The sequence below is a fragment of the Leuciscus leuciscus genome, assembly GCF_965113295.1.
Source record: "Leuciscus leuciscus genome assembly, chromosome: 1".
In the NCBI taxonomy this organism is placed as follows: Eukaryota; Metazoa; Chordata; class Actinopteri; order Cypriniformes; family Leuciscidae; genus Leuciscus; species Leuciscus leuciscus.
This window is the reverse complement of record NC_138725.1, coordinates 70,605,087-70,631,017: the sequence shown is the minus strand read 5'-3', so window position 1 is coordinate 70,631,017 and position 25,931 is coordinate 70,605,087. Positions and strand designations below refer to the sequence as shown.

Genomic DNA, 25,931 nt, shown 5'->3' with positions numbered 1-25,931 from the left:
CAAAATGGCATACTGCTGTTTTAAAAAGTTTACCATTACGTACTGTTATACCATTTTCTTCGCTTTTTTTTCATAATATAGTAGGCAGTATACAGAATATACTGTGCAGTAAGTAGTAAGCTAGTGTTCCATTCTGACTATATGAGTTTTTTCTTCCCTCTCCACCCAGATATCCTGGTCTGTTGCGTGAAATGCTCCCTCAAGAGCAGTATGAGCAGCGGGAGCCGGCCGAAATGCCGCCTCCTCAGTCTCGCCTCCTTCAGTACCGTCAAGTCCAGCCCAGAAGCCCCGGAGACCTGCCTTCTCCCTCTTCCGCAAATTCAAATCACACTTCCGGCCCCAATCCTTTCCCAGCTCCGGCTCCGCCTTCCTACCCCGACACCAGCCGAGAGATGCCCATGGGCGGTCAGCCCTTCCAGCAGCACCAAGCCTTCAATCAGGCCTCCTTCTCCCTGCCACCCGAGCACACAGCGGGGCCTCTTCCGGTCAAGTACCTCCTCCAGGAGGCCCACTGGCCCCACCCTGGCCTACCCCAAAGCCACGTGCTGGGCCACGGCATGCCCTTCGGCCTGCAGGCGATGGCGCACCGGCAAGAGCAGGGCTCCCTCACGCAGCTGCAGCACCAGCAGCAGAAACAGCAGCTCCAGGCCCCGCAGAGCACCCTGCACAGCGTAGAAGAGGTAAGTGGTGCCTTTGGTCTCTTCAGTTGTCCTCACACTTCATTCACTGCTTCGATGTCTGCACTCACATTGGCAATCAGTGCATATTTGCAAAAGTTGAACTCTCATCAACATAATGTGGCCTCAAATGAACAATTCTCATTGAAAATGAACAAATTGCAGACACTTTGGATGAAAGGAATTGAGTTTGTTTTAAAGGAATATATAAATGAGTACTAAAACTCAATTCCTTCGTCCTCAAGTCAGAGTTTTGAATGGGGTTTTTTTGGTCTGTGGTGAACACAGTCAAGATATTTTCACATTGTATTACACAACATAAAGTACATCAGTAAATTCGCCCTTGTGATTTTTATTTTTTTTAAAGCTTTTAATTGTCTTGTAAAAGGCGATTGACACCAAGTGTATAAATAATCTAAAAGACTCTAAAGTTGGATAAAACCGACCGGAGGAGTTGATTGGAAATGTTTGATGGTTGTATATTGTGAGCGTTGTTTGTGATTGGAAATTAAATTGCTCGTATTTCCTTTTAACTTATGACACTTATTCACTTTTATTATGACACTTATTAACAAAATTAATCGTTGAAAGATCGCAATCTCGATTCAAACACCCTCACGATCTTATTCCTAAATGACAACGATTCGCCTGTCTATCAAACTTATGACAAGTACACTCATAGCAAACATTCAAATCTGCTTTCTGATCCAGAGAAGGTGTGTAAAGGTTTGAAGCAGCTTCACAAACTGTCTTTTCAACAACACCGTATCATCATCTCTGTGTTACAAATATTCAAACTACCACAAAAGTACTGTGGTATAAACGTTTATAGTTCAGATAAAACACTGATATCTACGCTAGTGATCAAAATGGAGTAAATCACCCTTTGAAAGTAACTTGACACTTCAAATAAAGATTATCAATTACATTGTTACACCAGTAGGTGGCGACAAGTAGCATTTTTGTCATTGAATCATTCATTCAAGATATTTGTTCAAAAATGCTGATTCATCCAGTAATGAAACAAGTGAAGTATTTGAGTCATTGAATTATTCACTCAAACTTTTTATTTTATTTGAATTATTTGAATGAATGATTTGAAGTAGACAGCAGCAATTAACATTTTGTCAGAACCTGTAGTACATTACATGTTACTGTGTTTAGTTAATGAATCATGATTCTCAATTTATCCAGACTCGTGCAGCTCTATTTCCTGTATATTTATACGCACTGAAGGACATGTGGAAATGTATTGTCTGTGGTAATAACAGCATAATGCTTAATGTAGGGTCAAAAAAAGCCCAAAATATTGCTTTAAAATGACAGTTGTTGACTTGTTTGGACTTCTGCTACTTGTGTGATTTGGCATATCATTTTAGGCTGAAAAAGGACAACAAATAATGCAAAAATACATATCTCTGGCATTCAAATGAACTTGCACTGTTTTTGATGTTTCAATCAAAGGGTTGGACCGAAATGCATCCAAATGTGTTTAGTTTCTGCCTATTCCCACGCTCATTTTCTGTCTCTCAGTATGAACCACGGGGCCCTGGGCGGCCTCTGTACCAGAGGAGGATCTCCTCCAGCTCCCCCCAGCCGTATCCGGACAGCCTGGATCCTCAGGACCACCCCACACCCTCCTACAGATACCCCTCGGCAGACCTATGGCTAGGCAGCAGCGGGCCTGGCCCGAGCCCCGCTCCTCTCCACAACATTCCATGTAACGGAGCGAGCCACCTCGTCCCTCACAGGGAGGTTTTAGGTGTGTTTCATTGACCTTTGCATGCGTAGGATAGATTTGTGTGATATGTAAGAAATTCTCATGCTTTCAGTGTAATTTGCTTTTCAGTTAATTTAGCTATTCAAACTTTCAAAACAACATTTAGTCACTTGAGAAATGTCTATACAAACGAAATGCAAGAAAACTTGTATAATAATGAGCATTAATGTTTTTAAAGTCCCCCGGTATGCAATCATTTTATCCCTTAAAACTCATCTTTAATCACCAAAATGACATCCTTAAATGTTTTTTCCTTGAAAAAAAGTTATTCGTCTTAAAAATAGCTTGAAATTAACTACACCTTTGCCTCATTTAGTATACGTGGTGGTTCTATGAATATGCAAATTAGCCCCACCTCCACTCACTCACACCAGCTCAGAGATCCCCTGGTTGATGATCACACGTTGATATGATTGGTTACGAGGTAGTTTATGACATCAGAAATACCAGCGATTTCAAGCCACATATTTGGTTCACTGCCATTTTAGGGAGAAAATACTCAGCAATGGTGTCGACTTATGAATTTACACATAGTTTGCATTAAAGCATATTAAAAACACCACATAGACATATAAACAACATTAAAAGCTTGATTTTCACCACAGGGGGACTTAAATGTTATTTGTCTTTATCTGTGATGCCATTAACACCTGTGCATTTGACCTCATTATATATAATAAATGTTTTAGTTGACACTTGAGATTTGACCTCGTGATGTTATATATTGTTCCTCAGTTTCAAAGGCGATGAGTGTGGCGGATGAGCACGTCAAAGCCGAGTGTCTCCAGCAGTCTCCTCACCCCGCTAGCGCCGCGTCTCTCCAGCATCACGGACAGTTCCCACCCCTCATGCCCAGCAAGCAAACCCCACCAGACCCGGGAGGAGGAGGAGGTGGCAACACCAGCCCAGGGGGCCCCCAGGGGCCCGGCAACTCCAAGCCCCCGACCATGTCCTACGCCAGCGCCCTCCGAGCCCCTCCAAAGCCCCGCCCGCTGCCTGAGCAGGTCAAGAAGAACAGTGACCCCATCTCTCTGTTACAGGAGCTTAGCATAGGCAGTTCAAACAGTAGCAATGGCTATTACACGTATTTTAAGTAAGTCAATATATATGAACTATATACACCTGTTAAAAAGGAAAACGGTTGAAAAAAAATAGAATAACAATCTTAAAAAAATATATAAAAATGTCTTTTGATTTTGTGGGATAGTTAGACATTTTGCGTTTTATTATTTTTTACTTGCTTTAGTACTAGTTGGTTCTTTTACAGTTTGGCATCTGTGATTTTACAAACCGAATCAGCATATATATATATATATATATATATATATATATATATATATATATATATATATATATCATGAAACACCAAAACATTTGGGGAAAAAAAACATTTAAAAAAATCAGTAAAAAAAAAAAAAAAAAAAAAAAAAAAAAAAGATTTATTGAAAAAAAGATTTTTAAAAACACCATGAATTGGCTGACCACTCAGCTGCCTGTCTTTCCTGTAATTATGTCCGCTCTCTTTGCATCCACTCCCAGAAGTAAAACTTGTTGAAGTGATTTTTTCCCAGCTGGCATTTTTTTATGATGTTCAGTTTCTTGGTGTGTTTTCTTGTGCTTGCAGCTGAGTGGTGAACTGACTCAGATAAAAAAAATATTATAAAAAGTTGTATAGATGTAGACAAACTTTTCTCAAACCTGTACATATGAATAAATGAATACATGAGATGACAACCGTGTGCTTTATTATTCTACCACCACATCCACATGTAGGATGTAAAAAAAATATATATATCAGAAAGGCAAATATCAAACCTTTTTATTATCTAATGAAATGGGACATCAGGACATTTATTTTTATTATGTTTGCAAATACATGGAAAGATGCCAATTGAGCAGAAAGTTCATTTCTCGAGAAGTCTGGTTGGTATTGGATGATGCAGTGGAAATCAAAATGCTCATTTTATTAAGCAACAAAGAGGTTTTGTTTCTGCTCACCTGATCAGGATATTTAACAAATTAACCATTATAATGGTTATTAGTACTGGTAGAAAGCAAATAAACTGGTTGAAAATGTTAGAAAGCAAACTGGCCATTATCATGAAGCTATTAAAGGGTTAGTTCAGCCAAAAATGATAATTCTTCCATCATTTGCTCACCCTCATGTCGTTCTATCCAAACCCCTCAGACTTTCGTTCATCTGTAGAACACAAATGAAGATATTTTTGATGAAGTCTAAGACATTTCTGTCCCTCAATTGACAGTCGCACTCGCATCTACCACTTTGACGCTTTTAAAAGTGTATAAAGAGATCGTAAACTAATCCATATGTATTGTGTGGTTTAGTCCAAATTTTCTAAAGAAACTCAATCGCTTTATATGATAAATTGATTATATTTAGGCTTGCTGGAAAATTTCTGGTAAAACGTAACTTGTTGGTGTGGCTGTAGCCTATCTTCAATTTTCTGAGGTAGATTTAACAGCATCATTTAAAGCAGTGAGGCCGTGATTTAGTCAAGACGGGGAGAGTTGTGCCTAAAACCCCCTTAGCTCTTCTAAATTCACTGTAAAACATGGCTTCAAGTGTCTTATTGCTTTTATAAAACGGTTACTCCATAAAAATATTCATTCTAATATTTATTTCATTAATAAAATAAACACCAGCAACAACAAAAAAAAAACGTTATAACACATTTATTCCTCCGCCAAGCAATGTAGTTCCAAAGAGGTTGCCAAGTAATACATGCAGCAACAAAGAATCACAAACGGCAGTTGCGCAGTGACACTAATGTAATGCGGTCACAGGTGTGCGTTTGTTGAGTGATTTACCTATGTGATTTATAAAGGCTTCGAACGCGGCTCAACCAATCAGAATCAAGGACCGGAACTATCCGTTTTTAAAGTGTAATACTTTGGACAATGTATTGTCAGTAAAATAAGCCTAGCACTAATTTAGTTGTTCAAACGTTAAACGAGATGAACACGACAGCGTCGTTAGTACAACAGCTGAGCACGTCAGTTTTCACACTTCCCCTCAGATGACCATCAACGAAAGAAATGGATAATAAAATGGTTCATCCATTTCTACACAAAGTATGCTGGTCTTTCTGTTTAAAAGTTGTGATACTAAAATGCAATTGTCTATCTTATCTCTTTTACTTACGTTTTTTCTTTAATGTTCGTTCCTTTGACCAACGTGACAGCAGATCGGCTTTAATAGGCCTAACGTTACCCATCAGATGCAAAAATAAAGTTCAGCCTTTTTTAACCCTGATTGATCGATTAGGCTACATGAGACATGATACATTTAAGTAAGTTGTTGTACACCTTTCAACATACCTTTCTGATGTTCAATCATGTTTAATTCATGCTGTAACTAGTTAAGAGGAATATGATCGTTTCACGTGTGCTTGATCCTCGCTGCCGCTTCGCTTGAATGACTGCGAACTGTAATGCCACATTAATGCTTTTTATTAATATTACCTTTCATGCACTGTGTAATATGGCTGTCTGTGAATGTAATTGGTCTGTAAAGTCAAAGGTGCACACTAAATAACGTCCCAAAAGAAAGAATCGACTCTGAACGCCTTAACGAGTCGTGTGGGATTTCAGTCTAACTTCCGCGACCTGCAAATGTACGAAAACAACTATAGTTTGAACCTCAAGCACTGTAGCTGGTTTGTGTACAGTCGAGAAGCTGTTTTCTGCTCTTCAAAAGAAAATTCTTTGTAAACACTTCTAGAGGAGGATGTTAGTGGTTCAAATTACAACCGCGACACAGCCTTATAACCTTTTGATTTCTTCACCTGATTTCTTTCCTTTTGAATGTTCACCGGAAATGCCTGAGCTGGCTTATCGAAAACCTGAAATTAACCGTGCATAAAGCGAATTGTCGAAACGAGTGTCAGCAGTTTCAGACTCACTTCCTGACTAATGCCAGCCTATGGTCGTCATTGGCTGCCTGCAAGCATAGACAGTAAAAGAAATGGACACAGCGACCCCATTGGATGCAACGAAGAAAAGTGAAGTCAATTAGAAGCACTCACTTCCTGATGGCTGACCGTACTGCGCAGACTCAAACTGAGCTTGACGACGTAGATGTGACGTGAGCAACCCGTCTATCTACTAGTAGCTGTGCCGAGAGAAATCTGAATCATTCCCTTCCGAAACTTGCAGAGAAGGAGAGTGTGAGTAGGAGGTGTCCATGAGCTAGGAGCAGGAGAAACTTTTGCTAAGTATTCTGATTAATTATTTTGTCATTTTGCCTCCATGTCCCCCCCGATTGCCGCGAGCTTCTCCTCCTGTCCATACGGTAATTTCTCTACTGTGCGACAGAGAGTCGCGTGGTTATGACGCAATCTTTAGCCTATTTTTGCAAAAACTGCTTCTACGGGGCCATAACGTAAGATACAAGGTAATGGAGCCTTTTATAAATTTTCGTGTTTCTTTAGAAATAAATAATGGTCAAATGGAGTCTTTAAAGGGACTATGTGTAGCTTTTTAGGTATTTTATTATGTAAAATCAATATTTTTATTAATAAATATGCCCTCAATGGTGTACAAATACCTATGCCAATGATCAGACTAATCCTCGTAAACGAAGAAGTCCCATAGACAGTATAAGAAGTGGACAGAGCCATCTCATTGGAACTCAATTGAGGCAAGTGAAGCCCATTTTTAGCGATTTTTTAGGACTTCCGTTCCTGACGCGCAGACTCAAACCGAGCTTGACGACGTAGATGTGACGTGAGCAACCCGTCTGTCTTCTAGTGGCTGTGGCATGAGAAATCTGAATCATTCCCTTCCGAATCTTGCAGAGACGGAGAGTTTGAGTAGGAGCTGTCCATGAGCTAGGAGCAGGAGAAACTTTTGCTAAGTATTCTGATTAATTATTTTGTCATTTTGCCTCCACGTCTCCCCGATTGCCCGCGAGCTTCTCCTCCTGTCCATACAGTAATCTCTCTACTGTGCGACAGAGAGTCGCGTGGTTATGACGCAATCGTTAGCCTATTTTTACAAAAACTGCTTCTACGGGGCCATAACGTAAGTTACAAGGTAATGGAGCATTTTATACATTGTCGTGTTTCTTTAGAAATAAATAATGGACAAATGGAGTCTTTAAACGCCTCAGATGTAAAGTTATTCGCTGTCAAAGTGACGCCAAAATGAATGGGAGTCAATGGGATGCTAACAGTAGGTGAAGTTCTGCTACAAGATGGTGGCACGCGGCCGGCTTCAACTTCCGGTCGACTTCCTTCCCGCTTGGTAAGTCCACGGAGGCTTCCATGTAGTTCCGCCATCTTGAAAAACTATAATAGCAGAGAGGGACAAAAAGTACTAGGCCAACGCGTTTCCACAACGCGTTTTCGTTCAGAACCAGCGTCACGTGACTGAAGCCAGCAGAAGCGGAGGAGCAGAGCAGTGAGAGGCGCTTGTCACTGCACCGGCAAGTTTAAAAGGCTGCACTGCACGGTTATTTATACACCGTTCATTCATACATACATGTGAGTCACAGGATAAGGAGTCGTCGAAAAAGTTCAAAATAGACCGTAAAAGGAAACGTGACCGGAGATTACAAAAACAAGGGTTAATGTCGGGATAGCTAACGCAGGAGAAAGCTTTCAAAAGAGACGCTGAAGTTTCCTGCTTTCTTCTCGACAGGTAAGTCAATGTTACGGCCTTAATTACAAGCTTTTTTTTCATTGCTTGGTTGTGTACTTTATCGCGAAGCAAAGAGGACATGGAGACTGACAGAATAGACAGAGCAGGTTATGATATAAAAAAATCTCAGCTCTCAGATTCTGTAACTTTTATTACGAAATTCAAACAATATATACTGTTTTTGGCGCTTGTAAATGTGACGCGAGTGACACGACGGATCCCTAGCGGCACGTGAACCGATCATCTCTAGCTAGTAAATAAACACAAATGAACAATGTTGAAAGATACAGTACAACTTACCGAAATGTATATTCCTCATACATTATATCGACCAATCAATCAAACAAATGGTAAACAGCTGGAGAACAATTATGTATGTCACAACATTTACCTCAGGAAAGCCATTTAATGACCATAATAAAGGCTAGCAGTTAGTTGGCTAGAAAAAAAGAGCTATAAAGAGTATTTTGCTAAATATGTGTACTATATTACATATTTATTATATTTGTATTTATATCATTAAATAAAGTTATTATAATAATAAAAAAACGCATTATGTATCTTTCTGTATGTTTACAGCATTAGGTGAGTTGTTTTTTTCTTGAGAAAAATTAATGCCTATCTTGTGTAGATATCCCCCCCACCCCCCGCTCCTCCATAAATCTCACTCCAAGCAAAACTCAAAAGTTGGCAGCTATGTTATATAGACAGTAGAACATTTATAGTTAAAAGTTAAACAGACTCTTTGATGAATAGCAGCTATTGAGTAAAGTAACGATAGAGAAGGCTCTGATGATGATGATATCTAACAATGCACGTACTTCAAAAAATATAACGAGTAAAGAAGGCATTACTACTAATTACCATAGTTAATGTTTTTCACAGTCAGTAATTGATAACTAACAATCTTTTTTTCGTTGTTTCAAGTTTCAGTTTCACCAAGAAAAACTCGAAGTGCTATTATAAGACATCCTGTCATAGCTTTTTGGTACATAACAGCTACCGTAGATGCAACGCGCATTTGAAAAAGTGAGGCGCTGGAGAGCATTATTCATTTGAATGCAAAATACAATTTCACCACTAGATGGGAGAAATTCCTACACAGAGTCCCTTTAAACGCCTCCGATGTAAAGTTATTCGCTGTCAAAGTGACGCCAAAATGAATGGGAGTCAATGAAATGCTAACAGCAGGTGATGGTCTGCTAATCAATGGCGGCCCCCGGGGAAGCTTCAGTTTTGGCTGAAAGATTACCCCCTTCCCTGTAAGCAACGTCTACTTTGATCTCAAAAACTGTAGTTGTTGCTGAGGCCTGGAAGAGTTTGGTTTGTGTTGTCGACATGTCGAGTAGATGCCGTTTTCTGCGCTGACCAAGCAAATCCACTTTACATGCACTTCCAAAGGTTGAGGACTCACACTCGAATTGATATGATAAAACCGACGCCATCTGTGTATCAAGCACTGAGGAAGATGAAAACTGAAACTTCCCTGTTGTCAGGTGTCACTGCGGTTCACCGTATTTCTACAAATTCAATATCCTCACGTGCAATGCTAAATCACAAAGATGTATGAATAACAAAATAAGCTCACTGAGTATGCATGTAGTAGGCCTATATGAATTTATGTATGAACAGTTTGTGGATTTCAGTCCATCTATTAGTTGTACAATACAATCCTTGATAACATAAAGCAGATACATACACATTTGATATCCTCGTCATCTTGTAAAATGGACCAAACATACAATCAAATGAGATTTAAAATATTTCTCCCTCTTAATTATGAATACAATCTATAATACAAAGTAAATCATGTTTTGAAAGGCTATTGGCTACTTTAAAAAAGGATGAACTTCAGCATGTTTCAATAGTAAAAACATCAACAAATAAAATGTTAGTTGGGGTTTAACAGTCTTTCTTGAGGCAGATCACTAAGATTCACTCACTCAGGAGCCGGAAGTTCAAGTGTGACATTGCTAAAGGAATATATATATATCACAGATTAAATGACCTGGGAAGTATTACCCTTTACTAGTAATGTAATTAGATTACTAAAGTGCAAAGCTGTATTTACTGAAACTGATCATACATCACTGGATATCATTCCTGATCCCATATGCTTTTACAGTCGTCCATCAGCACATTTAATGTCACCGTTTCAGAAATGACACATCGGAAACTTCTAAAAGTCCCTAAATATACATTCTAAGCTGTCATCTATTGCAATATAAGCATGAATGCACATGCAAATATTTTCAGATTACTGAAAAACAATAAAACATACAAAATTCATGTTAGATATTTCATGTAGCCTATTTCAAGGGATAGTTCACCCAAAAATGTAAATTCGGTCATAATTTACTCGCCTTCAAGTCTTGCGGAACACAAAAGGGGAAATTTAGAAGAATCTTTACAAATAAGACAATAAACACTTAAAAAAACAAACATTTTTGGATAACCTATCCCTTGGAATAATTAGACGTCTGTGTCAATGCTTAGTTAACAATATCAATGCATCACTATCATCACCTATAAATGCAATGCGTCAATGCATCTCATTGTCATTCACACTGCTAGTATGACTCCTGTGTCAGTTGCGTTGCGCTCTTACTCTGCGGCGGACGCTATACTAGTCTATGGAATCTGGGTCGGCGTCCATGCAGGTCTCCCAGGGGTTTCTGGGCATGTGTGGCATGGAGATGATAAGGAGGCTGAGGCCACTGAGGAAGAGGAGGGTGAAGGCGGCGCAGGCGCAAGCGAAGGACCATGAATAGTAGTACTCGATCCATATGGTCTCGTCGCTGTCAATCATGCGCTTGACCGACTGCCTCATGACCTCCACGGAGATGACGATACACAGGCCTGTGAGGGTGAGGAAGGTCACACGGGTTAAATGGAGAATAAAGAGGGTGGTTTTGAACTTATTGATTCACCAGCATTAAATTACACCACCCTGCAATTCCTTTTATATGTATAATTGCTCTCAACTGCTTTTGACCTGTGAGACACTTGACCAGTTGGTGGACTGTTAAACTGCTACTGGGCAGATGACGTGACGCATGTTTTTTCTGTAATCAAGTGTAAATGTTTACTGAACTGCATTTTTCAACTAAAACAACACATGCCAGTGGGGCATAGAACATCATTTTATTTCAATATTATGATTTTGGGACGTAAAATATATTTGGTGGTGTTCAAATTTCAAGGTGAATAGCAAAATGTCCTGCGGTGTGACTGTAACATTGATTACTCATCAAATGTAAATATTAGTAAAATAAAGCAGATATGTTTGGAGCAGCTAATAAATGCCTTGGCATTATTTTGTATGTATTTACTTAATTAACTTAAGTTTTCAAAATGCTAAAAAGTACTAAAATAATATTTACAGTACATTTAGTTTTGAAACAAAAATGCTGTCCTGCAGTGTGACATAGGATATTAGATTTTTGTACTGGCAGTTACATGGACAGCCATAGGGGTCCTTTAGTCAAGGCCCCTACCAGGAAGTCCCCCAGATGTTTGGATGTGCTAAGGAGGTTAAAATTTGAGTGTTAATCTCTTATTAATTTGATATATTTCATCATTTCTGTCAGACCATGAACGTGTCCATTTTTGATAGTCCTGTGGTGTGACTGATCTAGACTGATCTAGTTCGAGAAAAAAAAAAAAAAAAAAAAAAAATAAATCATATTCAGGTTTAAAACAATGAACTTATTCAGTTACTGTAATGCCCAATGTCAGTCTTGTATAGCAATTACTCAAAATGGCTGCAAAAGTGAAAAAGTCCTGTGGTGTGACAGCCCGTCCTGTAGTGTGACATAATTAAGTCAGATGTCTAGCTAGATTTTCGTCTGTTATGTTTGCAATATTAAACATAAATATAAATATATCTCTGTCTCTCTATATATAGCCTATTAAACAAATATTGCAAATATTATATACAATATACCTATATTATACATATATTAAACATAAATATATATCTGTCTTCATTATACATAATATACCTATATTATACATATATTAAACATAAATATATATATATATATATATATATCTGTCTTCATTTGTTTGTTGTATGTTAACAGTCACTGATCATTGTTTTTAAAGTGATTTGTCAGTTTTTAGGCATGAGCAAAGAAAGGACAAGGAGGTACAGGGAAAGGTTAGCACAGGATGAAGTCAAATTTCTCTTGTTCACTGGAATCTTTGTTCAAAGAGCTGAATTGATGATTTTAACATGCTTTTAATTATTTTAGCATGATTTTAATGACTTTCTCCTGAGAAACGATATTTGTTTAGTCTTTTAAGTTAAAAATAGAAATGAATGGTCTTTATGACGGGGTCTGATCTGACACCTCCAAAATGTTAATTATTCAGTATGTCTTGTTTACTATGTTTTTAGTTCAAATTCATACACTAAGTAATAAGATTGTACTGATATGTTGCATTTTCATTAATGTTCAAATAGAGATGCAAATGAATTTGTTTGTTACAAAAATATTCAATACATTTCACCATAAATGTTCATACAGTGTCTCATTTCGTCCTGTGGTGTGACGGGATGTCCTGTGGTGTGACATCACTTCAAACACAATTAAACGACTTTTACTATGTTAAATAGCTTAAATGATTATATGCATTTGAAAACATTGCATAATATAACTATATAAAAAATAATAAACATTTTCAAAAAAAAATTCTAATTTTACACAATATTTCCACTGGAGTGACTAGTAAAAGATGGCAAAGGTAAAGAATATAATAGAAAAACAGCTGTGAAAAAAATTATATGCAGAATTTTAATGATCATTCTTTAAGAATACTTGTTAAACTTAAAACATACCTGATTTGTATTTGAAATTAATAATATTTCAATATTTGAATTTTATAGTAATGTCATGTCACACCGCAGGACATATTTTGCCTGGAGCTGTGAGAAAAGCTTAATAAATTACATAATGAGAAAAAAAATCTGCTAACCTCTAACAGTTTCAAAAACAACAGTATTTGAACTTTAGAAATTCATACAATTCTCAAGCAATTTAGAACTTTGTTTAAAAAAATGCTGTTTCACCCTTATTTGTCATAAATGTATAAAATTCACTCTTGAGAAAAAAGAAAAGAAGTGTGCTTATTTTCTATTGAATGTGGACGTGTAGTGTAAGTTTATTTTCAGAAAAACTGTACTTGCATTTAATATATTAATGAAAGAAGTGCTTTTAGAGACTGTAACACACTTAAGTAGACATTTAAAAAGTGCACTTTGTAATAATGTCAGTTAAATGTTTACTTTAAAGGACAATTTAATAAGGTTTTTAATAATCTTTTGTTGTACACTTATTTTGATGCGTTGACTAAAACACATGTAAAGTACTTGATTATAATCTGAACTATAGTATGTTATTCAACGTTATACTTAAAATTTATAGATTTTAAAATATACTAAATTTCAACTTCGGTACAAATGTGTAATTACAAATATATTTAAAAACATGACATCCAAGTTTCAATAGAAATTACATTAAAGTATATTTTAGTTTACCATAAATGCTTGTCAGTACATTCAGCAGTAACTTAACCATATTTCAAAGACAATAGAAGTAATTGTGAAATTGCATGTAAAGATGAACTTAAGTTTGAAAAAAAAAAAAACACTCTAAAGTTCAGCGAACTGCATTTAATTTACATTTAAATTATAATACATTTTCATTTAATTGCAAATTAACATGCATTAGTGTCCAAAAACATTCAGTCCACAGTTCTCAGTTCTTTTAAACTGTCAATTCTGTAATAAGTACTCTTTTTAAAATTATGCCAAAGTGTACTACTTTTTCACAAGGGCATCAACAACAACAACAAAAAGTACCATGCTAATAACTTGGTTTCTTGTACATATAGCTTGGCATTGTTTGAGCTATGATACATGAACATTGTACGTGAGAGAATTATGGTATTACCATAACCGTACCATGTTGTTACTAGAAGTCATGCAAACCATAAAAAAAATAAAAATAAACAAAGTATAAACTCAGCTTAATATTGTGCTTACCTGCAAAAGCAAAGAACATGCCAGCTGGTCTCAGTAGGTAATCTCTGCCCTTCCCAAAAGCCCCCAGGAGGCAAAGACTGCCCAGGGTCATGAAGGCCAAACTGAAGATGGCGATAGCAGCAGCTGAGATGTTGTACTCTGACAGAAGAAAATCTCACAGTGAGTCTGAGTGTGGATCAAAGCTAGACCAAGCTGCCTTATGGGAGCTTATGGAATTATTACTATTAAACTGTTCTTTTAAAGCATATCTTCAGCTATGCATTCAGGCGTGACAGAGAATCCTGTCTCTTTCAGAACACTCGATTCTGCAGACTTCTCACAAGATTTGTCCTATCCCAGAATGCAACAGTTTCCACTGAACTAAGGTTAGGCCATGGTCTCGCATATTGCCTCCTAAAAATCCTGTAAATACAGCCTTCAAAAGTTGCCCTGCTTTTGTATATTGACATTGAACTTTTATTTATCTGCTGCCATTGACGTCCCAGCTCAGTATAAACGCCATTGAAGAGTCTGTTATTGATTTGAACCTTGTGTACAAATATGTGAAATCACATTTAGTAAATTTGTGGTATACTAATCTGCTAGCATGCTAACTGAAAAAGAAACACTTTAATTTGACCAATTGTAGCTTTGGGTGTAAGTCCCAGAACAGAACTCAAAACAAGTTATTTTAACGAGAAGTTTCTACACAAGCTAACTGTTACTCCTTGTTTTTGGTAGGTTTGTCAAGTTTACTGATTTTTCTGTTTCAATCTTTGTTATTAATATCAATGTTTTAAATGCAGTTCCTTCGCCAAAATAACTCGCATTCACCTCTGTAGACACCTCGTTCTCACAATCAAATAATTGAAAGATGACTTCATCTACCCTGCTAATTCAGATTATCTGGCTAATCAGTCTGACCTTTAGACTAATGTTGTGTTTAACATCATTAATTAGTAATACAGACAGATCAATAGTGTGAATGACTATTGACATTTTAAGATGTGGCTCAGGAACTGCGTGGCGATGAAGCATTCGTGCTTTGCTTCACGTCTCGTCGCATTTAAGGCTTTATTCCTCTTTAACTCAATGACCGAGCTAGAGCGTGAAATGGCCAAGATGCACTTTGCTCAAGCAGGCGGAAAATGTAATGCCACTGGCCATATTTGGTTGCCAGATTGCACTGCTTGTGATCGGTGGACATTACCTGAGAGCGACAAAGTTCTAGTATTAATAAGAACAAGACTATATAGCATATAAAAAAATATAGGCCTAGTAGATAATTATACCTTGGGAGTTACTTGCTTATGCTTCAAATGTTTGTTCTCGTTTAGTTTTTCTTGGATATGTGAACGTTACTTTTGAATGTTCTCTGAACAATATTTCAGTAATATTTAAAAAGCGTTAGATGAATGTCTAACTAAACCGTAAAAAAGGTCCATGAACAATGCATAAATACTGATTTTGTGGTATCGTTTTGAGAGCATTATTAAAGTCCCCATGAAATCAAAAGTTTTTTTGGCTTTTAGTATGAATGTGTTAGCCATACTGTTATCTATAAGCTAGTCTGCTCCAAAACAATGACAAAATTCGCATTTAGAAGATATAAGCATTCAAAACTTAGTCTCTCACTTCCGCTGATATTAATCAATGATTTTGATGACATCACTCTGCACTTCAGCTTCTCATCAGATTTTCTGTGAAATCAAATGCTCTCTAGAATCTGAAGCTCCGCCCCCTACACTAAATAGACGCTGAAGCCGTGGCTGAATTCGATCACTTGGTTCACACATTTACTATTTTCTACATGGTGAATGGTACGTAGTGCACTATATAGGTGATAGGGAACAATTCAGGCAGAGTAAGTATGCTTTCCATTGGGGCGAATGAAGTCTGGTTTCACGTTAGTGTCCGCAGCGTGATCACAGTCTGCTCCAGAGACACGATATCACAGAGCGGATCATATGATCGAGTCGGCGCAGTCCAGAAAACATATCGAACCTATTTTAATTCTGCACAAAATTCTATACTTTAAAGCGATATTAGGAGGAAACTGCGGCTTTACCCAGTTCAACAGCTCTGGCCGAGCCGTGATATAAATGAAAGGCTATTGGCTATTTAAAAAAAGGGGAGGAGCTGCTAAATATGTCCCACCTTGTCTTCCTGTTTCACTGGAAATTACGTCAACACATTGAATAATGCTACGCGTTTCAATGCACTTCAGTGGGTCTTTAAAGTTAACTAACATTCTATTAATGTTAATGGAAGCACGCTTGTTCTCATCAAAAAATTTGAGAACAAAATGTTAGCCAAATTTCAGAGAACATTCCCTGTTAGCAGGGTTCCTATGCATTGCTAAGTTGTAGTTTGTAACGTTGTAATACGTTTTCTGGGGTGTTCAGAGTGTTGCTACTATCCTAAATCAAAATAAGCTTGTCCCCAAATCTCTTTAATATTCTGCTTTCTAGATATGGTTTGGGTCACTCCTTCAATGCAAGTTCACAGGTTTTGTTTGACATTGATCGGGCAGAAATTAAAAGATGGCTTATACCTCTACTCAACAAGCTGTAAGATTTGAAGTGTCTTTCTTGTCTGTTTTGTAAACGGTGCAGTACACAGTCAAATTTTATTTGAGTTCGGTAAAATTCCTAGTTTACTTCTTATCCACTCATCTCTGCTTGGTTTTAAGTGCAAGCCTTTGCAATATCCTCACGTGATTTCAAAGGAGGAGAACCTTACCTTTCTGAGTCTTTACTTCAAAAACTTCAGCCTCTTCCCCTGATGTGAAGTGTTTGAAGTACGAGCAGTTCTTGACTGCAAAACAAGATGAAAACAGTTATTGTAGCTGAGGGTTGCAGGTGCTGCCGTAGCCTGTCGTTACGATGCAGCCAAACTACCAATGAGTCTGCTTGACATTTTCTCCAGAGAGACCATAGCCGGGTGCGTGAAAACAAGCCAGGCGTTCGTGTGTGTCCATCGAATGGATCGGGAATTCTGAATTATGTGCAGAGGGCATGTGATTATGTGGCGCAAGCTTTCTTGCTGGTATTCATGACAGGATCCTGTAATAAGATGCACATTATGTATTAATGAATGCGTTTTTTTGGGCAAGGGGGTAAAATAAGCTGATGAAATGTTTGTTTCCTAGCATTATTTCACCCTCCCTAACTTGACATAACAACACTTTTTTTTTTTTGCACAATTCCCTAATATTCGCCCCCAGAAATGAGCTTCTCGCCCCTGTGTTCATCAGGTTGCAAGTCCACGAAATCGCAAAATGAGTCCTTTGTCTCGTACATCCCTGGGCAATGGGAAAGTTACGTTAAATAAGAGTTAATTCGGTAGGAACCTCTTCTTTAGATTAAAATTATAAAGCAAGCGTACCCTGTGCCGGGAGAAAGACATGAGATTGGGAACTGACAGAGGAGCTGTTTGTTACGCTGGACCAAAAATCTCCTCCACAAGTGGGGGGTGGGGGAGGCCTATGTATAGGTTACCTAGCAACAGGCTGGTCTTAGCTTTATTAGTAAAGGCAGACTGACTGAGGCGAGAGAATGGGATGCATCGCGCTGTGCTGCTTTAGACTGTGATTTACTCAGCTTATTTGACTATTCCCATCACAGGCCCTTAGCGCAAGCTGTTGTGGATGAGTTCATCTCTCAACGGGCCTCTGAGAGCCTTTGGCCATAATGTTTGTTGCCATGTGTAGGCTAATACACGTGTTGGGTCGTGGTCAATTGTCTGGGCAAAAATAACCATGCATTAGCATTTCAATACCCTCATCCCACAAAGTGAGACTGGATTTGAATTGTGTTTCAAGCAATAGAGGGTTTAGTGGAGGTTTATTGACATGCCTCTATGTTTTTCCAAGCCACTGAATGTCTTTTCATGTCCTCTTCACCTGTCTTTCTTCAGTAGGCCTGTCAGTGTCCTTCATACATTTGACAGAGACATGCAAGGACAGAAGGATCATGAATCAGTTCCAGATAAAAGGGCAACTCTTTACAAATCTGTCATTTTCTTTCCCCCTTGGCACCTATTGAATGTAAGACCTGTGTCATGCGCCTTGCTCTGCATGTAGGCAGATCTGTTTTTCAGCATGAATGTACCTAAAGCTCAAAAAGAGCAGAATGAGTCTTTTCAGTTCAGCAGCACCGCCGAGCAAAATGAGGAGCCTAAAATAGCGATTTGGGGCGTATCATTGACCTCGCAGGTTTGTTAATGAAAGTACTTATTTCAGGGAGGAGGTCAATTGCTGGGTTGCAGTGGCTGTCATTTTAGTTTTTTACATCTTGATTAAAGCTCGCTCCATTTCGTGGCTCATACAAACAGACCATTAGGCTTGACAAGTTGCCTTTAGAGTGAGGTTTTCGAGCACCGTTAGGTGGCTGTGCTGTTTTTATCCCAGTAAATATGGAGCAGTAGCTCAAGAAAACAGTGGTGTCCTCTTTTGTTAACTTGCTGAGTGACCGTTAGATTCTGGGTCAATGTGAGAGGAGGAGGACACATTTAAAGCAGCTAACCCACTAATGGTGCTTATATATATGGGTCGCATAAGGGAAGTGACTTCCTCCGGGGCCTCCGTGCCTTTGCAGAAGTTTGGCGGACCAACAGAGGAAAAAACACCTGCCACACAAAAGTACAAAATGAATAGTTAATCCAAAAATAAAAATTGTCATTCCCTTTGTGTTGTTCAAAAAGACATTGTTTCTTCACTGGAAAACAAAAGAAGATTCACAGTGGATCTTCACGCAGCTCTTTTTCATTCAATGAACTAAAGGACCATCAAGCTTCACAACTGACAACAGTTTGTCAAATGGTTTCATAATGGTCGTTCATTTGACTTGTGTGCTGTATTCCAAGTGTTTTGAAGGCATACCATAACTTTTTGTGAGGAAGAAATTTAAGTTTATGTTATTCATTGAAAATCTTATGATGCTTCTGGTGTCCTGCCATGGCACGTTTTGATGCAGCCAACATTCTTCAAAATCTTTGTCTTTGTGTTCCACTGAAGAAAGAATGTCATACAGGTTTGGAACAACAGAAGTGGGTGACAGAATTGACAGAATTTTCATTTTTGGGGGAACTATCCCGTTCTTTAACAATTAGATCCTTCAACGCTGTATCAGAATTTTGTTTCAAGCCACTTAAAATGGTTATTTTAACAATATTAACTCCACTGGAAAGATTGAGAGTCATTTTAACAGACCTGAGTGTTGTTGAATGAGTGTGAAATGCTAGATTCCCTTGAAGAACTTGATGAGTCTCGCCAACACTCACAGCTCTTCTTTTCCCTCTGTAAGAAGCAAGTCTGGGAGTGAAGCCAATAATCATTGAGCAAGCAGGAATATAACTGCTTAAATGCTATGTTTTTGGCTCATGGCTTCTTCTGTGCAGTTCAAGAGGCTATCCAAATCTAACCACTCCCCAGGCAATGGCGTTTGCAGTACTAGTGTGAACTGGGCCACACCTTGTCTCACAGGACTTTACTTAGAACGGCTGCGCTCTGTAAGGTGTCTGGAGCCTCAAGGTTAGGTGCTTTCTAACCTTTTCCAGCACAAATTCTCCCACTAGGCCAAGAATATCTACAGGTGTCTCCCAAGACTGCAAGCCACCACCTGATTGAACTGCGTATCTCCTAATGGTCTAAAGTGAGAGCTGCGGGGTTTGGTTTGAGCAAAGTCGTGCTTCACATTGGTGAACAGTCCTAGTACTGTGCAGTCCCCGACTGAAAAATCCAGCATTGCTGGTCAGCAGCATAAGTTATGTTTTGCATGCTGGTACCAGCAAGAAATGGTGCTTGCTAGTTTACTGGTGGACCAGCATTGGAAGTGGTAGTGCTGGTGGACCAGCTACTCCAGTTCAGCTTTGCCTGATAACAGCATGACTATGCTGGTCCACCAGCTAGACCAACACTATACTAGCGTAAACCAGCTTGGACCAGCATGGAATTCATGCTGGTTTATGCTAGATTTCCAATAGGGAGTGTCATACAGGAAATGTTTGACAAACCACAGATTTAGTTAATTCTGACTGATGAGCTCTAAAATTATAGGATTAGTTCACTTTCAAAAAAAAAATATGGCTTATAATTTACTCACCCCAATGTCATCCAAGACATCCATGTCTTTCTTTCTTCAGTCGAAAAGAAATGAAGTTTTCTGAGGAAAACATTTTAGGATTTTTCTACACAGAATGGACTTCAATGGCAACCAAATATTCCAATGTTCAAAGAAAGGTTCAAATGTCCGTCTCAATGCAGCTTCAAAGTCTCTACACGATCCCAGTTGAGAGATAAGGGTCTTATCTCGCGAAACGATCTGTCATTTAAAAAAAAAAAAAAATATATATATATACTTTTTAACCACAAATGCCTGCCGTGTACCATCTCTGAGATGTGCCACGCATTGCGTCATCATGTTGGACGACATCTTTGTTTTAATTTATTATTATTATTATTATTAATTTTTTCGTGACCTTTCCAATACAGAGCTTTCCATTTGGACCTTTCCAATTCCAATCTCAGAGATGGGACAAGACGGGCATTTGTGGTTAAAAAGTATATATATATAATTTTTTTTTAGAAAATGACCGATCGTTTCGCTAGATAAGACCCTTATTTCTCGACTGGGATCGTGTAGAGACTTTGAAGCTGCATTGAGACGGACATTTGAACATTGGTATAGTTGAAGTCCATTCTGTGTAGAAAAATCCTGGAATGTTTTCCTCAAAAACCTTAATTTCTTTTCGACTGAAGAAAGAAAGACATGGATATCTTGGATGACATCGGGGTGAGTAAATGATCAGCAAACATTTTTTTGAAAGTGAACTAATCCTTTAAGATCTACTATGGAATAATGGCTAGTTCTTTATATGTTATTGATAGTCTTGCATAGGCAGATTTTTGACTATCGCCATAAAGTCTAGTACACATTGCAGTTTATTCCAGTCAAGAACCACCCACTCTTGGCTCATCACTGTTTTTACATGAAGTTTAGGGGTGGCTTGAAATATCCCTGAGAGTAAAGTGCAATACATAGGTGTACTTAAGGATATCTTATTTACTTGCTACTAAGTAAAGTTGCTCAAAGCAACTAGGTAAACAAGCAAACCTTTGACTTCTCCTTCCTCAGAAGTTCTCACTGTAGCACCTGGTAATAATTCTGTAAAAATGTAATTCCCGGAAATTGCGTAAAGACAGACAATCAGATTGGAGCTTGCTGATTTAAGAAAGCTCTTGCCGTTTTTGTGTGAAATACACATCAGATGAATGGCCATCAGGTCCATTAATGGTTCAATGACATTTGAGGCTGATGACGAGATATAGTCCACTGTAATTGTGAGTTGTCAACACGTCTAAGATAAGTAACTATGATGGATAAACCATGGATACGATGGATATTGGTTTAAACCAATTGAAACTGCAATGTCCTTCTGCCATCAACATCCATAGTTGATGTGAAATCTTGGGGCTTTGCTTAAGGATGAGATTCTCCCCAGACATTCACAAGAGCACATGGTGGGAGTGATCTCTCTGTTTATCCCCACAGGTCTTCCTGAAGTGTGACAAATAGAGGATGCTGGTCTTACTGCCCCCTGCATCAAATAGGAGACAACCTGGATCCAATTACCTATTCATTCCACTTGTTTCTATTGTTTCAGAGCCCTCTCTTCCATCCATCCATCCACTCACTCAATACTATGACCATCCATCCACAAAACTATAAATTGTTGTGATATTTGATCTATACCCTGCCATCTGTATTTCTCAAGACTTAAATGTTGACATAAGTATGTTTGCAGAGCACAGTTGACGGTTAATTGTCAGGAACAGAAGGTTTCAAGGGATTTATTCAATGTTCTGTCTGCAATGAATGCACACAGACTTCATCAGTCTTTACTGTCATATGAGTGAATTGCATTTACTTTTTCATACTCTTTTCATCTTCTCCTCAATCTATTTGACCTCATGAGTTTGGGTGCAGGAATGAAATGAGGCTGATCCGTCCCTAGAGCAGCGTAAAGAACAGTCGGGTTATTTCCCGTCTCCCACAGGTAGATACAGATACAGCTCATCTGCCTTCCATTAATCCAAAACCACATATCGGCTCATAAATCATCTTAACCTATCTATTATAGTCTTAAACAACCTAATGACATCATAAACAGCCAATCAGCACCTGTTCAATTCATTAGCAGCCTGGTCACTGACCTCACTCAGAAATTCAAAACAGTGCTATTACAATATTATACCCTTAATTTTGAGACCAGACTCCCACCCATATTGTGGATTAATGTTTAACAGCAGAGCTCTTAGAGTATAAAAAAAAACTTTTCACCTTGAACTTTATTGCACTGTGTGTAAGATGATAGTAGGCTTGGCTTCTTCTGCTCCTCAATTTCCATTTACAAAACTTAAGATGAATGAGGTGCTCTTCCAAAAACTTCATGAGTAAGACAGATCCACGCCTTTGGGCTAGACATCAATTGGACGTGTGCTAATGGCGTTCATGAGAAATAACTTACAGTAGATGTGAACTTCCTTACCTCCTGGCAGGCTGATAGGGCCACAGCCTTTGCCCTCAGGGTCTTCCTCCACAATGAAGATACTCTTTTTACACAGTCTCCAGAGTCCAAAGTGGGCCGCTTCGCAGGTGGTGTTGAGCTGCTCCACCCTGGGACTCAGAACCGCCCAGTGGTCCGTCACCACTGCCGCCAACATGGACGAGATGCCCACCAGGATAACCAGGAAGGTGATTTTCACCTTGGTCTTCTGGTCCTCTAGCATGGTGAACGTTGAAGATAAGTGAGCTTTGAGTTTGTGCCGTAGTATAAAAGTGCCTCTGCCCTTGAATTGATGCTTTGGTTTAGTTGACTTCTAAGGGAATCGTAAAAGTCACACAGCAACACGCTATCTCTTCACTCCAGCTCGCTGTCCACAAATCTCTGCTTCTGCTTGGAAAAAGAAAAAGAGGCCAGATAATAGTGCCCTAGTTCTCTCTCTCTCTCTCTCTCTCTCTCTCTCTCTCTCCCCCTTCCTGTAAGACAGTCATTGAGTTTGGTGGGCTGTGCCTTTAGACCTGCCTTCATGATGTAAGCAGGGAAAAAGTTTATTTGCTAATATTGTAAAACCTGCAGCTCATGTGATCACTTACATAATAATCAATGGAACTGTCTAGAAGAACCAGATGATGGACACCATGTGTCTATTTTTGAGCTTCCCCATCTGTCTGAAATTATTTAATAATATCATATGCAGTATGTGATTTTGTGATGGACTGGCCATTCATCCAGGGTATTTCCCTTCCTTTGGCCCAATACGCTGGAATAGGCTCCAGCAACCCCATCATGCTTTAGTTCGATAATGTTTTCTATTTCATATTTTGTATTTGTATGGGATTTTATGGTACTATATCATATTTATGCAGTAGTTATAATCCATCTATTCACTTTTTGAGCATAGATCTGAAAATGAAATTTCCAACTTAAATTGATGATAAATCCTGAATGCTTTGTAGCACAGACTTAAAGGGATACTTCAACGTTTTTTCTTATTAAACTATGTTATTCCCTTAACTAAGACGAGTTGATACATACCTCTCGTCTCAGTGCGTGCACTCAATCGCTCTGGCGCGCGGCGACACTTTGATAGCACTTAGCTTAGCCCAGTTCATTCATTAGGGACCAAACAGAGATGAAGTTAGAAGCGACCAAATACCTCCACGTTTTCCCTATTTAAATACAGTTACACGAGTAGTTACACGACCAAGTATGGTGACACAAAATAAAACGTGGCGCTTTTCTAAGCGGGTAAAAAGGATTACTATAATGTATGGCGGAATAGCACTTGGGAGCACTTCGGCTCGGTGCAGTAAAAAGTCACGTTGGTTCTAATGACAGAAGTGAGAGGGAGAGGGGGACAGGATTTTTCAGGAGTGACTTTTTACTGCGCTGAGTCGAAGTGCTCCCAGTGCTATTCCGCCATACATAGTTATCCTTTTTACCCGCTTAGAAAAGCGCCTCATTTTATTTTGTGTCACCATACTTGGTCGTGTATCTACTCATGTAACTGTATTTAATTAGGGAAAACGTGGAGGTATTTGGTCGCTTCTAACTTCATCTCTGTTTGGTCCCTAATGAATGAACTGGGCTAAGCTAAGTGCTATCAAAGTGTCGCCGCGCGCCAGAGCAATTGAGTGTACGCACTGAGACGAGAGGTATGTATCAACTCATCTTAGTTAAGGGAATAACAGTTTAATATGAAAAAAACGGTGAAGTATCCCTTTTAGTTTGATCTCTTTTTAAAGAAGTGAAAAAGGTATAAAAAAAAAGGTTAAAGGTTTTTCATGAATAATGCACAAAAACACTATTTAAAATTTTTATATGAAATATATATTTTCCCAAAACATTTTCTACTCTAAAACTGCAAGAAAATCAAAGCCATAAATCTAAACAAGTTGTGGTCCAAACTTGAGATTGAATATATCAAAGAAATTGCTTTCAGTAATATTTTGTTTAGGCCGCAGTACCAAACGTTTCCACTGGATGAAATTCATTTCCCATTCATTTCCAATGCCGTCAAGTGTGACTATATTATTTTCTCAGGACCGTTTAACCTTTTCGAATCATATCCATGATTTTTTTCCCGCAAATGCCAAAACCTTTACGTTTTGTACCATTCCAATGAAGTAAAAAAAAAATTAAAAACCAAAACGTATACAAATAAAAGGCAATTTGTATACCCATGGATTTCAGTTGAAGATAGAATAGAATTTTTGTTGTCATTTCACTGTTGTTGAAGCTCTCAGATGATTAATCTATTATAATAAACATTTTGAGATAACAAAGACAGACTCAAATAAAGTATGCCTTGGCCAAGGCATTTCAAATTGTACATGTCTTGAATTTCATTTCCATCTAGCATGATTGGATGTTGATGACTTGTGTTCATTTGTCTTGTGCCTTGCTTTTCCAAAGCAGTTTAATTATTTCCAGTGCTACTGTTGCTTGATCGCTGGATCCAAGAGGCTCATGGGAAATTTCCTTTTATTAGTAGATGATCTACTTTCCCCCATCAGTGAGTGTGAGAGGCTGTAACTATACCTGGATATCAAAATGGATTTCAGTTTTAGGTGGAGACTAAGACTCTAGTCTCTTATTGTTATAGCATTTATTTAAAAAAAAATTGCATTAGAATTGTACTATTATGTAGGTTTCTTACGTAATATAAAGAGCTATTGGTGTCACTTGCCAAGCATCACTAGCTATGTTTTCATCCACCTATTTTTATGCACATTTTGGGATATCGCAAAAAAAAAAAAATCATAAATTCTAAAAATGCATATTAAAAACGTACTTGCTCAATTGAGGCAGATAAAAAAAATTTTACCCAAAAACAAGACATGCACATAAACTACAATGGCAACACATTTACTGAATAAATTCCTTGATGCACAACAATAAACTCACTTGACAGAGGATCAGAGGTTACATTAGCGGTGTTGCTACTATATATTAATGTATATTCCAAATGTGGCTTGATATTAGAATAGTCAACAAAAAGTCAATTCTTCTGTTTATGATTATACATGAGGGTCCTTTATACCTCAGTTCTGAAAGTAGCCTGGGAAAACCCAGACAAATTTCCGGCAAATTTAGATTTGCTCTGCAAGTAGTCTGGCAAAGAGCCCATTCAAGCCGATTTCTAATCCATCCAAATCGAGGCACCAATCAGAAACGTTGAGGCGGGCTTTACACGATGACGATCGCTCTGATTGGTTTT

General features: G+C 38.3%; 2 protein-coding genes across 4 annotated transcripts in view; one reads left to right on the top strand and one right to left on the bottom strand.

The window, feature by feature from the left end:
- The window catches only part of helz (helicase with zinc finger), a 68,225-nt gene extending 64,034 nt beyond the window's left edge, over window positions 1-4,191 (top strand). For all 3 annotated transcript variants that reach the window (XM_082184630.1, XM_082184629.1, XM_082184628.1), the window contains exons 29-31: window positions 170-680; window positions 2,211-2,439; window positions 3,193-4,191. In XM_082184630.1, coding sequence (XP_082040756.1) covers window positions 170-680; window positions 2,211-2,439; window positions 3,193-3,554 — 1,102 coding nt within the window. In that variant the 3' untranslated portion in view covers window positions 3,555-4,191. The remainder of the gene's footprint in view (window positions 1-169; window positions 681-2,210; window positions 2,440-3,192) is intronic.
- Window positions 4,192-9,718: 5,527 nt separating this feature from the next.
- On the bottom strand, window positions 9,719-23,130 carry cacng1b (calcium channel, voltage-dependent, gamma subunit 1b). Its single transcript, XM_082178299.1, has 4 exons — window positions 22,697-23,130; window positions 16,889-16,963; window positions 14,168-14,305; window positions 9,719-10,977 (listed from the first exon to the last, which is right to left on the bottom strand). Exons 1-4 carry the CDS (start codon window positions 22,935-22,937, stop codon window positions 10,745-10,747), a joined length of 687 nt encoding a protein of 228 aa, XP_082034425.1. The 5' UTR covers window positions 22,938-23,130; the 3' UTR covers window positions 9,719-10,744.
- Window positions 23,131-25,931: the final 2,801 nt, after the last annotated feature.